This window comes from Mesoplodon densirostris, chromosome 14 (assembly GCF_025265405.1).
Source record: "Mesoplodon densirostris isolate mMesDen1 chromosome 14, mMesDen1 primary haplotype, whole genome shotgun sequence".
NCBI lineage: Eukaryota > Metazoa > Chordata > Mammalia > Artiodactyla > Ziphiidae > Mesoplodon > Mesoplodon densirostris.
In genome coordinates this window covers 46,684,014-46,699,321 of record NC_082674.1, presented here as the reverse complement: position 1 = coordinate 46,699,321, position 15,308 = coordinate 46,684,014, and the positions used below count along the sequence as shown (strand labels likewise).

The 15,308-nt window shown below is 36.1% G+C and overlaps 1 protein-coding gene across 2 annotated transcripts in view; it reads left to right on the top strand.

The window, feature by feature from the left end:
• The window catches only part of PPP4R3B (protein phosphatase 4 regulatory subunit 3B), a 67,979-nt gene that overhangs the window by 12,236 nt on the left and 40,435 nt on the right, over positions 1-15,308 (top strand). For both annotated transcript variants that reach the window (XM_060116701.1, XM_060116700.1), the window contains exons 4-6: positions 8,530-9,153; positions 13,957-14,034; positions 15,125-15,241. In XM_060116701.1, the coding sequence (XP_059972684.1) occupies positions 8,530-9,153; positions 13,957-14,034; positions 15,125-15,241 (819 nt within the window). The remainder of the gene's footprint in view (positions 1-8,529; positions 9,154-13,956; positions 14,035-15,124; positions 15,242-15,308) is intronic.

Below are 15,308 nucleotides of genomic sequence, written 5' to 3'. Positions count from 1 at the left end.
CAAGTGTCTCTATGTTATACATCAAAATTTTTTACTTGAAATTTTTTTTTAAGTTGTAATTTTGTTTTACCACTTTAGATTTTGATAGCATATATTCATAATTAATACCCTACAAAATGTCAAAGATCTTCTAACAGAAAAAAAGATTAAATAGTTACGTTGAAGGCTTTTAGACTTTTCTTTAATATTTGGTCACCTGTTTGCATAATGTTTATGGATAACTGTGTGCCAGACACTAATAATCAAAAGTGCTCATGACTTCAACTCAGAAGGAACTTACAGTGTAGCAGGATATAGGATAGGTGGTAACTCTCAGGGTAACTAGAATTTTTTTTTTAATTGAAGTATATGTTTCAGTTGTGCATTGGAATTTTTTTAATGAAGTTTTTATTTTAGAAGTGTCAGATTTATGGAAAACAAGAGCAGAAAATAGTTTCTATATACTCCTCTGCCTGATATCTCCTCCTCTCACAGTTTCCCCTATTAAATAGTTTTCCCTATTAGCATCTTACATTAGTATACATATTGGTCGCAATTAATGAACTAATATTCATACATTATTATGTATTATTATTTATACATTATTATTAACTAAATTCTACATTTATTCAGATTTCCTCAGCTTAAATGTCAGTGTTCCAGAATCCTGTTCAGGGAACCACATTACATTTAGTAGTTATGTCTCCTTGGGCAAATGGGCTATGACAGTTGGTAAATCATAAAATTCATTTTTAATTACTATTTTCTGTAAATGGAGATCACTGTGTTTCAGTGGTTGCCTAGTCTAATCTTCTATTACAGTGGGGTTTTTTGATACAAATTTATTTATTTTTGGCTGCGTTGGGTCTTTGTTGTTGAGCACCGACTTTCTCTAGTTGCAGTGAGCAGGGGCTACTCTTCGTTGTGGTGCGCAGGCTTCTCATTGCAGTGGCTTCTTTTGCTGTGGAGCTCAGGCTCTAGAGCGCAGGCTGAGTAGTTGTGGCACATGGGCTTAAATGCTCCACGGCATGTGGGATCTTCCTGGACCAGGGATTGAACCCATGTCCCCTGCATTGGCAGACAGATTCTTAACCACTGTGCCACCAGGGAAGTCCCTATAGTGTTTTTCAACTGTCATCATTTCACTTATATCAGCTTTGCCTCTAGGGATTCTTATCACTGAAGGTTCTTTTTTTTTTTTTTTTTTTTTAATTCATTTTTGGCTGCGTTGGGTCTTCGTTGCTGTGTGCGGGCTTTCTTTAGTTGCGGTGAGTGGACTTCTCATTGTGGTGTCTTCTCTTGTTGCGGAGCACAGGCTGTAGGCGCGTGGGCTTCCGTAGTTGTGGCTCGTGGGCTCTAGAGCACAGGCTCAGTAGTTGTGGCATGTGGGCTTAGTTGCTCCACGGCATGTGGGATCCTGGACCAGGGCTCGAACCCATGTCCCCTGCATTGGCAGGCAGACTCCCAACCACTGCGCCAGTGAGGGAAGCCCTCACTGAAGGTTCTTGAGTTAGTTTTATGGATCTGGCCACAATCATTTTTTTTCCTTGGTTCTCCCAATAACAGTGCCAGACGGCGTAATAAAGTGGCCTACAAAAGTGTAGTAAGAATCTTATCATTCCATAGAAAGCTTATTTGACATATGGCTCTAGATCACTAAACTTTTCTTATCTGGGAGTAGATGGTTTGTTTCTTTCCTACCTCATATCTGACTATGTATGCATCATGTATTGCCGGAGCATTATTAGTATACATACATACTAGAATTCTAGTTAATGAACAGTTGAAAACATTAGTAAATATGTTATTTCTTTAATTTGTACAATACACATAAGAATATAATCCTAATTGTTTTGTTAATTTTTCACCTTTTTGTTTTGCCTGTTTTTAAACCTGTGGATGGTGATGGCAAGAAGGTCCTCATTTTTACCCTTTTTTATCTCATGTGCTCTCCAAGGATTCAGATTGAATTTTATGTTTGCAAAGTGTTCTGTAAAGTGAGGTGTAAGATCTAAAAAAAAGTGACCTCTATTGCAGACATACATATGCAGTTCATAAATACTTGCTGTTCTGTTCTTGATTCAATAAACTTGAACCATGAATTCATTCATCTATGAAATGGGGGGAAAAATGTTCCATGTAAATAATGAAGGCAATAATTTCAAAATGAAAGATTACTTTTCCATAATATTTGTAAGGCTGTTCAGAATATTAATAGCAGTATATAAAGACTAACCTTTTTTATGATAAATTACTGAAACGTGATATTTTATTTTGTTTTCTCCCTCCAATACCAGCATGGCAACTGGCACACGTTGTGTATGTACTCAGTATATATTTGAAAAATGAGTGAATAAAACAGAAGACAAACATCTTATTTAGAACTAGCGTGTTGAATTACATGCCTGCTAGAACATAAATTTATATTGTGAATAATATTTTCCAGTGATCAGCATATTCAGTTATACTTTGCCCCACTTTTCCCCTCCCCACACCTCAGCACATGCTGTTTAATATATGTTCTTGGATATATATATATATATTCTTAATGACTTTGTACTTTTGTCTTAGAACTTTTCACTGAAATTTGTTTTTTACTCTTTTCACTATGTAGTTCGGGAGGTCCCCAAGACTACTCACAGGTTCACTAATTCACTAGAAAGACTTAGAGAACTCCACAAAGCTATTATATTCATGGTGAAGTTTATTACAATGATGTGATTCAGGTTAAAATTACCATTGGGAAAAGGCACATCAGGCGGAGTCTAGGAGAGTTCCAGGCGTCAGTATCCAGTTTCCTCTTTTCAGAATAGTCATGCAGACAGCGCTTAACTTCTCACAGCAACGATGGGTGGCAACATGCACAGAGTATTACTGACCGGGGAAACTTACCCAAACCTTTGTGCCCAGCATTTTCATTGGGGTGTTAGTCATATAAGCAGGCTGACTACCCGTGTGGCTGACTCTAGTTTCCAGCACTCCTAGAGGTTGAGCTGATATTGTGTGGCCCAAGATCTCCTCCATAAACCATACAGTTATCCACACATGTATGTGGACTGTCCAGCATAGCCCAAGGTCCCCAGATAAACAAAAATACTCCCAACAGATAGGATATTCAGAGTGCTTAGAGGTTGACTCTCAGGAGTTAGGCAAGGTCCAAATCTTTCTTTGGGCAAGATTAGTCCTTTACTCCAAAGGCCACCCTTTGGCCCTTGGCCAAGACTCTTACAGCAAAATGGTCATATTTGTCTAAGCATCTACACTTAGTGGAGCATTTATATGACAGAGCAATAGTATCAGTATGAATATGCCTAACATTTGGAGGAGTCAGTCTGGGCTAGGAGTAGATTTAAAGAAACAACTATTCTGTCCTGTAAAGCCATGATTTACTTTTTATATTTTTGCACTATTTTGACTGCTCATTACCCTCCTTGATCTACCACAGTTTGTACCTTATGGTAAACTCGTAGAGAACTCTTTAGTATAGAAATTAGCTGATGGTTAACAGTTAGTAAGTCCACTTATTCCTCATGCCAGTCATTTTCTATCAACATTACATGCTGAGGAAGCTTTAATTCAGTTTCCTAATACATTTGATCATAATATCAATATTATCATAAGGCTTATGTACATGAGGTAGTTGGATCAACAGTGGCAATGTTATACCATATTGCGGTATGGTAGTAGATGTAACCTGAAAAAAGTAAGCGTCAGTAGATACTGGCACATTATAAGAATCCCACTCAGTCATTAATAATTGGTCCAGTTCATCATATTGTATGACAGTGTCTCCCAGGGTGGTGTCGGCTCTATCAGGTAGACTTACAGACTTCCATTTGACCTTGTTGAGTCCCAGTAGCAGTGGTAGACTTAGGAAACATATGGCTTCACCCTTCCAGGCATCTGTTACAATTGAGCTAAGAGAATATCATCTCTTACTCTGAGCTTTTTGTAAGGCACCAGTGTTAATATTAGATTTCCTTCATTACATTACCTATTTATTTATTCCTTTGCCCTCTGTTACCATTTCTCCTCCCCATTTGTCATTGATTTTTTTTTCTTTCTTTTTTTTTTTTTTTTTTTGCGGTATGCGGGCCTCTCACTGTTGTGGCCTTTCCCGTTGCAGAGCACAGGCTCCGGACGCGCAGGCTCAGCGGCCATGGCTCACAGGCCTAGCCGCTCCACGGCATGTGGGATCTTCCCGGACCGGGGCACGAACCCGTGTCCCCTGCATCGGCAGGCGGACTCTCAACCACTGCGCCACCAGGGAAGCCCTGTCATTGATTTTTACACAAACTTTTCCGCCTTCGAAAGGAATGTTAGGTTTGGCCACTCTGCTGGTCTAGCAAGGTTAATTTTTTACTACACAACTCAGTACTGTACTTTTAAGATCTAGCCATGTTGCTGAGTATACATTTAGTTTAATGCTCCCAGCTACTGTGTTGTATTCAACAGAACCATACGTTGTGTTTTACTTGTTAATTCTGGGAGGTCACTGCTGACCGTTGAAAGAATGATTTCAATAAAAAACCTATTTCTTTGTCATTTCTTAACCCCTTATAATAAGAAAATAGAACTCCTCTCTGAAAAAGATTGACAGCTCAAAGAGCAATAAGTATCTTAAGGGAAATGGTGAATGATAGAACAAAAGAATCATTGTGGAGAGAGAAATTACAAAAACAAGGGCCAAGGAACTTCCCTGGTGGCACAGTGGTTAAGACTCTGCACTCCCAATGCAGGAGGCCTGGGTTCGATCCCTGGTCAGGGAACTAGATCCCACATGCATGCTGCAACTAAGAGTTCGCGTGCCACAACTAAGGAGCCCACTTGCCACAATTAAGGAGCTGGCGAGCCACAACTAAGGAGCCTACCTGCTGGCAACTAAGACCCAGCACAACCAAATTAATTAATCAATTAATTTTTTAAAAAAGAGCTAAGATAATTGATACATATTGAGCTCTTAGAAAGCATAAAATCAGAAGTACATATGGAACTTCTAACCTCAGAAAATGGTAGAGACATTTTCTTTGAAACAGATGAAGGAATTGGATGAAGATAAGTTGTGAGATGGAAAAGAAGAATGTTGGAAGAAGTTGAGCACTGATGGCCTCTTTTTTTCCCAAAGGGAAAAAGTTCTCTCTTATGAGACTTAAAGGGGAAAGTAATAGCGTTTGACCCTTGAAAAGGGAAAAAAAATTAAAGCAGTAGCTATAAGGGACTAGGATAGGAGTGTGGAAAAGAGAAATTTTCATTGAGAAGCCTACTGATAGTGTGGACTTACCATGAACCTTATCACAACAAAAGTTTGGTTTTTTCCTTAACGCTGTTTTCTTTTAATTTATTTATTTTTGGCTGCGTTGGGTCTTTGTTGCTGCACGGGGGCTTTCTCTAGCTGCAGCAAGTGGGGGCTACTCTTGGTTTCAGTGCGCGGGCTTCTCATTGCAGTGGCTTCTTGTTGGGGAGCGTGGGCTTTAGGCGCATGGGCTTCAGTAATTGTGGCGCATGGGCTCAGTAGTTGTGACTCGTGGGCTCTAGAGCGCAGGCTCAGTAGTTGTGGCGCATGGGCTTAGTTGCTCCGCAGCATGTGGGATCTTCCCGAACCAGTGCTCAAACCCGTGTCCCCTGCATTGGCAGGCGGATTCTTAACCACTGCACCACCAGGGAAGCCCCCTTAATGCTGTTTGACCAATATTGGAGAGGAAGCGGCTGTGCTCAACAGAGCCTCTCAGGGACCCAAGTTGATAGAGAATTCATTTTAATACTTCCATGATTATTGCAAAGTGGGAAAGAGAGGTGGCAAATCAGAGCACTGGTTTTTGAAAGCTCTTCCCAGAAGTTATACATGGCAATTTGCTCACATTTTATTGGCCAAAGCAAGTCACACAGCTACATGTAACTTCATGGAAGCAATGAACTCACGTGCCACAAGACGGAGAGAACCAGAAATATCTGGTGGACAGCACTATTGTCATCCAGGTAGACACTTGGGTTTATGTGCTGTTGACAGATAGATCAGTCAGGGTTATGTTCAGGATGAATCCAGGAAACTTGTAAGGGATAATACTAGATAACAAAGAAATAAACATGCTGTAACCTAGTGGTTACATGCATGATTCTGGAGCTGTGCTTTTATTCCGAAACATATGCAAACTATGTTCATTTGAAGTGTAAGTTAACTCCTGGTTTCCTCTTATTTGTTCTCTGTAACCTCTGATTCTTCTTCCTTCCCCTCACACTACGTTTTCTCTTTGCTCTGGTTAGTGTCAGAGTCTTCTGGCTTTAATTGTTACCCTAATGCCAAATCTCTATCTTCTGTCCTATTCTTTTTCCAGAGTAGTAGGCCCACAGATTTAATTGCCAGCTGGATATTCAAACAACTCAAATTTAATAAAACTGAACTCTTACTGACATTCCTCTCCCACATTCCCAGTTTTTGTTAAAGAAGCCATAATCTTCCCAATGATGGGTTTAAAACTGTAGGGTCATTGTGTTTCCTTCTCTCTTTTTGTAGCTATCCCATATCTGTCCCAACATCACTATCCAAATTCAGTTGTTCATGTAGCCTTTGGAATAACACCCTAATTTATCTATATTTTCAAATTTGTCTCATGCAGCTGATGCCAGGTTAATTTCTAAAGGACAGTGCTACACATTCACTTCCCTGAACAATAATGCCGGTGTTTTAGCTTGACTTTTCATGATCTGGCTAGAGTCTACATTTCCATTTTTGCTGTTTGCCATATGCATATCACATATTTCCATTTCTCTGGCTCTGTGCTCTTCCCCTTGCACTTTGAGTACCTTTATCTCCCCTCAGAATCTTACCTATCTTTGAAGGTCCACTTAAAATCTCAGATGCCACTGCTTTTTTTTCCTTTTTTTGAATTTTATTTTATTTATTTTTTTATACAGCAGGTTCTTATTAGTTATCTATTCTATACATATTAGTGTATACATGTCAATCCCAATCTCCCAGTTCATCCTACCACCACCCCCACCACTTTCCCCCCTTGGGGTCCATACATTTGTTCTCTACATCTGTGTTTCTGTTTCTGCCCTGCAAACTGGTTCATCTGTACCATTTTTCTAGATTCCACATATATGCATTAATATACGATATTTATTTTTTATTTTTCTCTTTCTGACTTACTTCACTCTGTATGACAGTCTCTAGATCCATCCACATCTCTACAAATGACCCAGTTTCATTCCTTTTTTATGAAATGCCACTGCTTTTATGATTCCTTCCTTGTGTTCTCTGCTCACCCCCACCCCAAGAGCTGGAATTTCCCTTCCTCTGAGTTTCCAAGGCATTTTATCTGAACTGTTCTTATAACCTTGTTACGTATATTTTCTCTTATATTTATGTGTCATCCTCCCTAAGCCCAGCTACTCTGTTGAGAACTCAGAAGTAAAAGGAATACTCTCATTCCTCTAGGGAAAAAAGGTATCTTGTATGCATCAGTATATCCGTCTACTTTTTTCTCTGAGTTCTTAGGTCTTTTTTCATATGTTGATTTGGTGGATTTGGAAATTTGTGGAACTTTTTCTGCTTAGGATATTCGGGATGTTTTAAGGTGGAGAAAAGAGGATGATTGCACTCTTGGATTATGAATTAGAAAAATTTATGAAAAGTTAAGTTCTAAACATTTTTTGTTAGAGTAATTCATTATAGAAAATTTGTTAGCCATGCTTTTCTTGAATCATAAAGTAGTCAACCTGAATTATAAAGCAGTTCTTTATTCATTATGTTGTGATTTTTATCTAGATAATACTTGGAGGCTTTATCACAGATGTTAAATGAATGCCAGTTTTTGAAAGAATAGACTTTATTTATTAGTCTATTTATCAGCTTCAGGCTCAGAGCATAAGCAAATACTTTTCCAAAAGTGAAGTTCAAAAGTATTTTGAGGAAATCATATTTTCTTACTCTTGAATATACAAGGAGTTGGGTTTTAATTTGGTTTGAACTCAGTAGTGTCCTTGTTAAGCCAGTGTGATGGTGCTTTGTCATACATAGTAATTTTGGGGGACCAACAGAAGAGTTACTTTCTGCAAAATTCACTCTACTAGGTAGAGTGAATTTAATAAACAACTGCAAGTGGTTATTACATTATTTAATATCAAACATACATAACGTTAGCTGAAATATTCAGGTGATTAGGGATCAGAGTTAACCTCAAGTTGTAAGTTGGGAAATTTAGAGGTGAAACCATCTGCAGTCAGTAACTTAAGACTCAAATAACTGACTCTAAACTAGTTGTATTTTCCCCCTCTAGACTTCACTTTTAATTAACAATGACTGTATTAGTATTGATTCCTTGAAAGTATTGATTTTTACTTAAATTCACTAGTCAGGGGACTTCCAGCAGTCTAGTGGGGGCAGGGGTTCAATCCCTGGTCGGGAACTAGGATCCCACATGCTGTGAGTCGTGGCCCAAAAAAAAGAAATTTATTTAAAAAAAAAAATTCAATGATCAATGATTTGATTCCCAAAATTCTGAATTCTTTTGTATTTTAAGGTAACCAGCTGTACTTGGATATTTTTAGGTTCAAGGTAAGGATCCATCAGTGGAAGTCACACAGGACCTCATTGATGAATCAGAAGAAGAACGATTTGAAGAAATGCCTGAAACCAGTCATCTGATTGACCTGCCCACATGTGAACTCAATAAACTTGAAGAGATTGCTGACTTAGTTACCTCAGTTCTCTCCTCACCTATCCGTAGGGAAAAGCTGGCTCTGGCCTTGGAAAATGAAGGCTATATTAAAAAACTACTGCAGCTGTTCCAGGCTTGTGAGAACCTAGAAAACACTGAAGGCTTACACCATTTGTATGAAATTATTAGAGGAATCTTATTCCTAAATAAGGCAACTCTGTTTGAGGTAATGTTTTCTGATGAGTGTATCATGGATGTCGTGGGATGCCTTGAATATGACCCTGCTTTGGCTCAGCCAAAAAGGCACAGAGAATTCTTGACCAAAACTGCAAAGTTTAAGGAAGTTATACCAATAACAGACTCTGAACTAAGGCAAAAAATACATCAGACTTACAGGGTACAGTACATTCAGGACATCATTTTGCCTACACCATCAGTTTTTGAAGAGAATTTTCTTTCTACTCTTACATCTTTTATTTTCTTCAACAAAGTTGAAATAGTCAGCATGTTGCAGGTAAGTAAACTGAGGTGTTCTTCATAATTTTGTTTTCAGATATTTAGTCCCCTTAATAGTTAAGCTGGTGTTCATTCCTTTGTTTTGGAAGATTTCTTTTGTTTACTTTAATTATACTATCAAGCATAGAAAACAGGGCTTTATCTCATAGTTTTCTGAAGAAGAATCATTTCTTAATGTGACCTTTTATATTTCTAAATGTCCTATCATGCAGCTGGGTTTTTTTTTTTTTTACTTTTTGTTTTTTTGCATTTAAAAAATTGTGGTAGAGCATACATGACATAAAATTCAAAATTTTAACAATTTTTAAGTGTACAGTTCATAGCATTAAGTATATTCACAGTGTTATGCAGCCATCACCACTATCCATTTCCAGAACTTTTTCATCATCCCAAACAGAGGCAGCTGTTTTTTAAATATTTTTTATTCCATTTTGTGAGACCTAGTTATTATTGAGGATATGCGTGAGTGTGTGTGCTTAAAGCGTCCAAAATAATTCAGATGTGCAGCCAGAATTGAGAAACATTCATTAATTTTCAATAAATGATAGTCAGATTATTTGCTATGGAGGTTGATTTTATTCTCTCTCCTTGAGCTGTAAAGTAGGAGTCCTATACCATGTTTATACATGTTAATCCTTTATACCCTAACAGTTTGGTAAGCATGATTTTGAAGATTTTGCTTTACTTGTGATAGTATACTAACAGTTTCCTGCATAACTGCCTTTGTTATTTACAAATCAGTCACTAAGTTTATTGAGCTGCTACTATATAGTACTTAGTGTAGTTAGTGGTTCTCAAGTAATATCTGTGGACCCCTGGGATTACCTGAAGCCGTTTCAGAGAAGTCTGAGAAGTTTTTCCTTTTCCAACTTCCTGTCACCGTGAGGCTGTATTTTCTTCATATACTTCAACCAAAACAACATATCACAACGGATTGAATGCTGAAGGAGATGTTAGAATCTAGCTGTCTTCTGTTAAGCCAGACATTAAAGAGATTTGCAAAAATGTAAAACAAAGCCACTCTTCTTTCTAAATGTTTATGATTTTGGATGATACAGTTGTTTCTCATAAAAAATATTTATACAAACATAATAGCTTATTTTTTAATGAAAATTAATGTTTTTAAGCATCTCAGTTTTAATTATGGTAAATACTGATAAACATAACCCACATAATAAAAGCTCTTTGGGGTCCTCAGTAGTTTTTAAGTGTTTGAAGGGTCCTGAGACCAAAAAGTTAAGAATGTCTGTCTTAGTACTTACCTATGAGATTCCATTTCATGATACTTCCAGCCATTATTCACTATTATAACTTTACTTTTGTATAGGGTTTACTTCCCAGATAATTCTTTCACCAGGCAGTTTTTCATTATTCCACAGCAATAAGTGTGAGGCAAGTTGGACTTACACATTAGGTTCCATTTATAATACATGGGACCCACTTTTTAAAACCATACTGTACAATTCAGGGTGCCATTTCACTTGCTGACAGAAAAAGTTATAGTCTCAGGAGACTGGAAATAAACCCACAGTCAATGTAGTTGATATAAAGGACCCAGTGACAGAAGCTCAAGTGTAACTTTCAAATGACTGCCTTTGAATTCAGATCATAATACTTTTTATGTTTTGAAAATAAATTATGCAAACTAATCTGTAAATATTTATAACTTTCTGTGTCATTTTATACATTCTGTCACAGGTCTATTTGTGAAAGTTATATAAACCAAGTTTTACTCATTTCTGGTCCATGAGAGGCATTTTATGAAATAGCCAGATATCGTGAGCTACCTGTTGTTTACTTAAGGTTTACCACTTTGTTATCTCTTAAGTGCCAGCCGTGATGCTGAATTCTGTTTTCAACAGTGTGTGAGAAGAAAGCAAAATTATGGCCATTGGCCTCTAAAGGCTCATTTCCTAAAGCCCATCTCTGAGATTTCCCGGCAGGCATTAGATGTTTCCACATACCCATCTGGCTAACTAGTATGCATATCTGTAGCTTCTTAATTAAGTATTAACCTGTTGTTGCATTAGTTACATAGGGCAAATAAAAATGTAAGAATTTTATCTAACTCGACCAAAATGAGGTAGTATAAAACTACATAGATAACTCCTAGCCTAAATTAGGTTAATTAACTGAGAAATTATATGAAAGCACTTAGGGTGGTCACTGGCTCCTAGTATGTACTCTAATACATGTTGAGATTATCGTAACCATGATAGGGACATAAGATTTTAGTTAACCTGAATTTTCTACCTAATTGCAGATCAAAATCCCTTGTGTCCAGAATTGAGAAATATACTTTAAAATGTTTTATAAATTAAATTAAAAAAAGCCAGTAAATTGCGATTATTTCCACACAGACAGCTATAGAGTTAAGATCCTTTTCAGAACAAGAAGTTTTAACTTCTCCCTGCACTAGAAATGATTAAGGACAGGTATCTCAAATGTTGACATTTTAGCATGTTACATAAATTTTCACTATTCCATAGATAAGAGTTGGGTGAAAAACAAACCCAGTGGGATCAGTGGTTTAGTTCTTTTTTGACATATTTTGCAAGATTTCAGCACTGAAAGAGAAATTTCTAACCTTTCATCCCATTAATTTAATATGTAAAATCTTCCAACACCGTTAAGAAAACAACTTTGCAATAATATGGTTTTGTTTTAGAGGTTTTTCAACGCAAGTGTAGGATTTAATGTATTAAATTTTATCATACTGGACTTGTCCCATTCTAGTTTGTGTGTATATTTTTGCTTTGGTTTGATTCCTACTTAGGAATCTATCCTGTGTATTTTCTGTTGTGGGAGTGACAGAACTTCATTATGCAGGAGACCAGGATTCTAAATCCATCTTTATCACTAGCTAGCTTCTGATAAATCCATTCTTTGGGATGGACTTTTAAAATTAGACTAGGCAATCTCTAGGTACTCTCTTAAAGCCTCATCTAATTCTAAATTTCTGTGTCTATGTGATCCTTTTAGAATTTTTAATGTTGCATGGGTCCTAGGTTTGGGATTTTGGTTTTGTGTGTGTGCCCATTTTTACATCATCACAAAAAAAAAAGTTTGATTTCAGACTTTTTAGGAGCAGCTCATCTTTTCCCTTTAAGGTTGTGTTATCCAAAATAGTAAACATGCACAATTTGACTTAAAATAATTATGATTTATTAAAAGCTCTTAAAATGAAATAGAAGAAAACTAAAGTGATCTAAAGAAACTACTTTAATTACTTGAAGAACCAGGGATTTAGGGGAAATTTTCCAGCTATATTTATGATAGGCTTTAAGCTACCTATCATTGCTCCCTTAATACATTGGAACAGAGTGCTTGTGTAGAATAATATCAAAAATAATGTTAGAGATCAGAAAAGAAATATACTAGGAATCGGAAAGCATTCTCCTAGCAGACTGTAATACTTGAAATTGCTTCTGTAATACTTTATGCCGTTCTAGCCATCAGCAAACAAATAATGAGTCATATAAGAAGAATTTAAATGGGAAATTGCATTTATCAAAGAACTGGAACTATTTTCCTATGAAAAGATTCCGAAAAAGTTAAAAATCTTTAGACAGGAAAGGAAGATTTAATCTGGGAGAGGTGCAGGAAGATAAAAATTTATAAAAGGTATAAGTTGAGGTAAATATGTGCTTATTCAACAAAACCTAAAATACTGAGATGAAAAAGTGATTTGAGGGATAAGTAAAAGATTATTTATGTAGTTGAACTCTCTCAGAAGGTAGATAGATGATTCAGGCTTCCATACATAAGATCCAAAAGGAGTCAACTAAATAACAAAACGAACACTATTCTGAGTCAAAAAAGGGGTTATCTGTCAGTGATGTGTCTTTGAAGCTCCAAAGGCTGTTTAGCGGGAGAGCATGTTATATTTTCCATGATCATACCTAGTGCTTTTCATTCATTTTTTCATATATGCGCTACCTTATTTCAGAAAGACTTTAAGGGATTGATACCACTTCATGGATGATTCACAGTAAGAAAAAGGGCAGGTATATTAGCTATATCCTTTATATGTCATGCTTTGATTTTATTATCAACCATGCAGTTATCACTATTACAGATATTTTTAGGTTATGCTATTTTAATTACTTAAAATTATTCAAATTATATTTCATAAAAGTGAATTTTGAAGATTACTAAACTTAAAAGTATAACTTCCTTTCAGCACGTTTTGATGGAAATCTTCTCTAAAGTGAATTTTAATATTCATGTCAGGTTTTCCTTTGTAATTTAATTGTCCATATTTATTATAGAAAATTGGAAAATACAGATGAGCAAAAAAGAAAATCACTCATAATCCATCACCAAAAGATAATCACAGTTAACCTTTATAATCTTATCACTGCCAGAATTCAGTGTTCTTTATTGCTGTGTTTGTAACTCTCATTTTTCTAATCCACTGTGGACTAATAATGAGATCTTCAAACTTGTTTGAATTATGTTTAAATTAAGCGTAAATAAATAGACCCTGAAAGGGAGCTAGAGAGGCTCTTGGTTAAGGTAAATAGAGTTTTCATGCGTGACCTCTAGAATATCTATTTTTTGTTTTTCAAAGAGTTCTTTATAGCTGAGGTTTCTGCTTAAACAAGGTATTAATATGTCTAACTAATATTGAATGGTGTAGTCAAGTTTTGAAAATTATAATATGAATATACCTGAAATTTTAGGTTTTGTAATGGAATTGCTCTTAGGTTTTCTGCTACTTTTATTATAGTTTGTGAAATCATATAAATAAATAAAATACTTTTATTAAATTCATAGTAATTATTTTTTCTCATTGTAGGAAGATGAAAAGTTTTTGTCTGAAGTTTTTGCACAATTAACAGATGAGGCCACGGATGATGATAAACGACGTGAATTGGTAAGTTATTTATTACTGAAATTCACACCCTTAAAGAGCACTTACTCTTTTGGCATACTCAGCTTTTAATATTGAACTTGTTAATTTAAGAGAAAAATTTTTGTAATTAGTATGAAAGATATAAACAGATGACCCTTGAGCAACGTGGGTTTGAACTGCAGGTTCCACTTAGACACAGATTTTTTTCAATAGTAAATACTACAGAACTACATGGTCCAAGGTTGGATGCAGAATCACAGATATGGAGGGCCTACTATAGAGTTACACACAGATTTTTGACTTAGTGGAGGGCGGGCACCCCAACCCCTGTATTGTTCAAGGGTCACCTGTGTTTAAATTATACTATAAAATGATTATTTGCAAAGTTTCTAAAACTTACTGTTTTGTATATCTTAGAAGTTTTTAGAGATATTTTGATGTGGTTTTATTCCCCCCAGTGAGGGAATGTGTGCCTTATAAATTACAAAATCAAGACGTGGTTTATGTTAGGACAGAACTACAAACTCATACATTTTTATGGTTGTAGATACATCACTGAGATGCTCTTTTTGTTTTGTTAAACAAGAGGTAGGGAGAATCCTTCTTGAATAAACGAATGATGAATTGGTTCTTGGAAGTGTTTTTCTTCTTTAGAATGTGTTGGTAATCACTTTTTTGAGATATAAAGCATGCTTTGGGGAAAGAGAATGGTGATTGCTGTTTACCAGCAGTTTGCCAGTTTTTCAAACCTTATAATCAGATACTAAAGAAGTAATGAAAGATTGCTGACTTAAAATCAGCCACGTCATCTTTGGTGTAGTTATTTCTCAGTTTTCTCATTTATAAAATTAGCCCTTTATCCTAGGAAATCTCTGATGTTCCTTACAATTCTTAAAAATTGAATTGTGCTTTATGAGTGCTCCCTGAAAACCCAGACACCATTTATTATAGCATGGTTTCTGTGTTCTTTAGGTTTTGAGGAGCCAGGATACCCTAAAAACTCTAGGTCCCTGAGAAGGTTAATTCCACACTGTGGTAGATCACATTACAGTTTGTCCCAGAGTTACTTTTAATGTGTGTCAACTTCTCACTATTCTTTCTAACATTACAGGTTAATTTTTTCAAGGAATTTTGTGCATTTTCTCAGACATTACAACCTCAAAACAGGGATGCATTTTTCAAAACTTTGGCAAAGTTGGGGATTCTTCCTGCTCTTGAAATTGTAATGGTAATTATATAGCTTCTTTTCATGTTTTTGAAATTGTGAATTTGTAATAGATTTATATTATGGATGG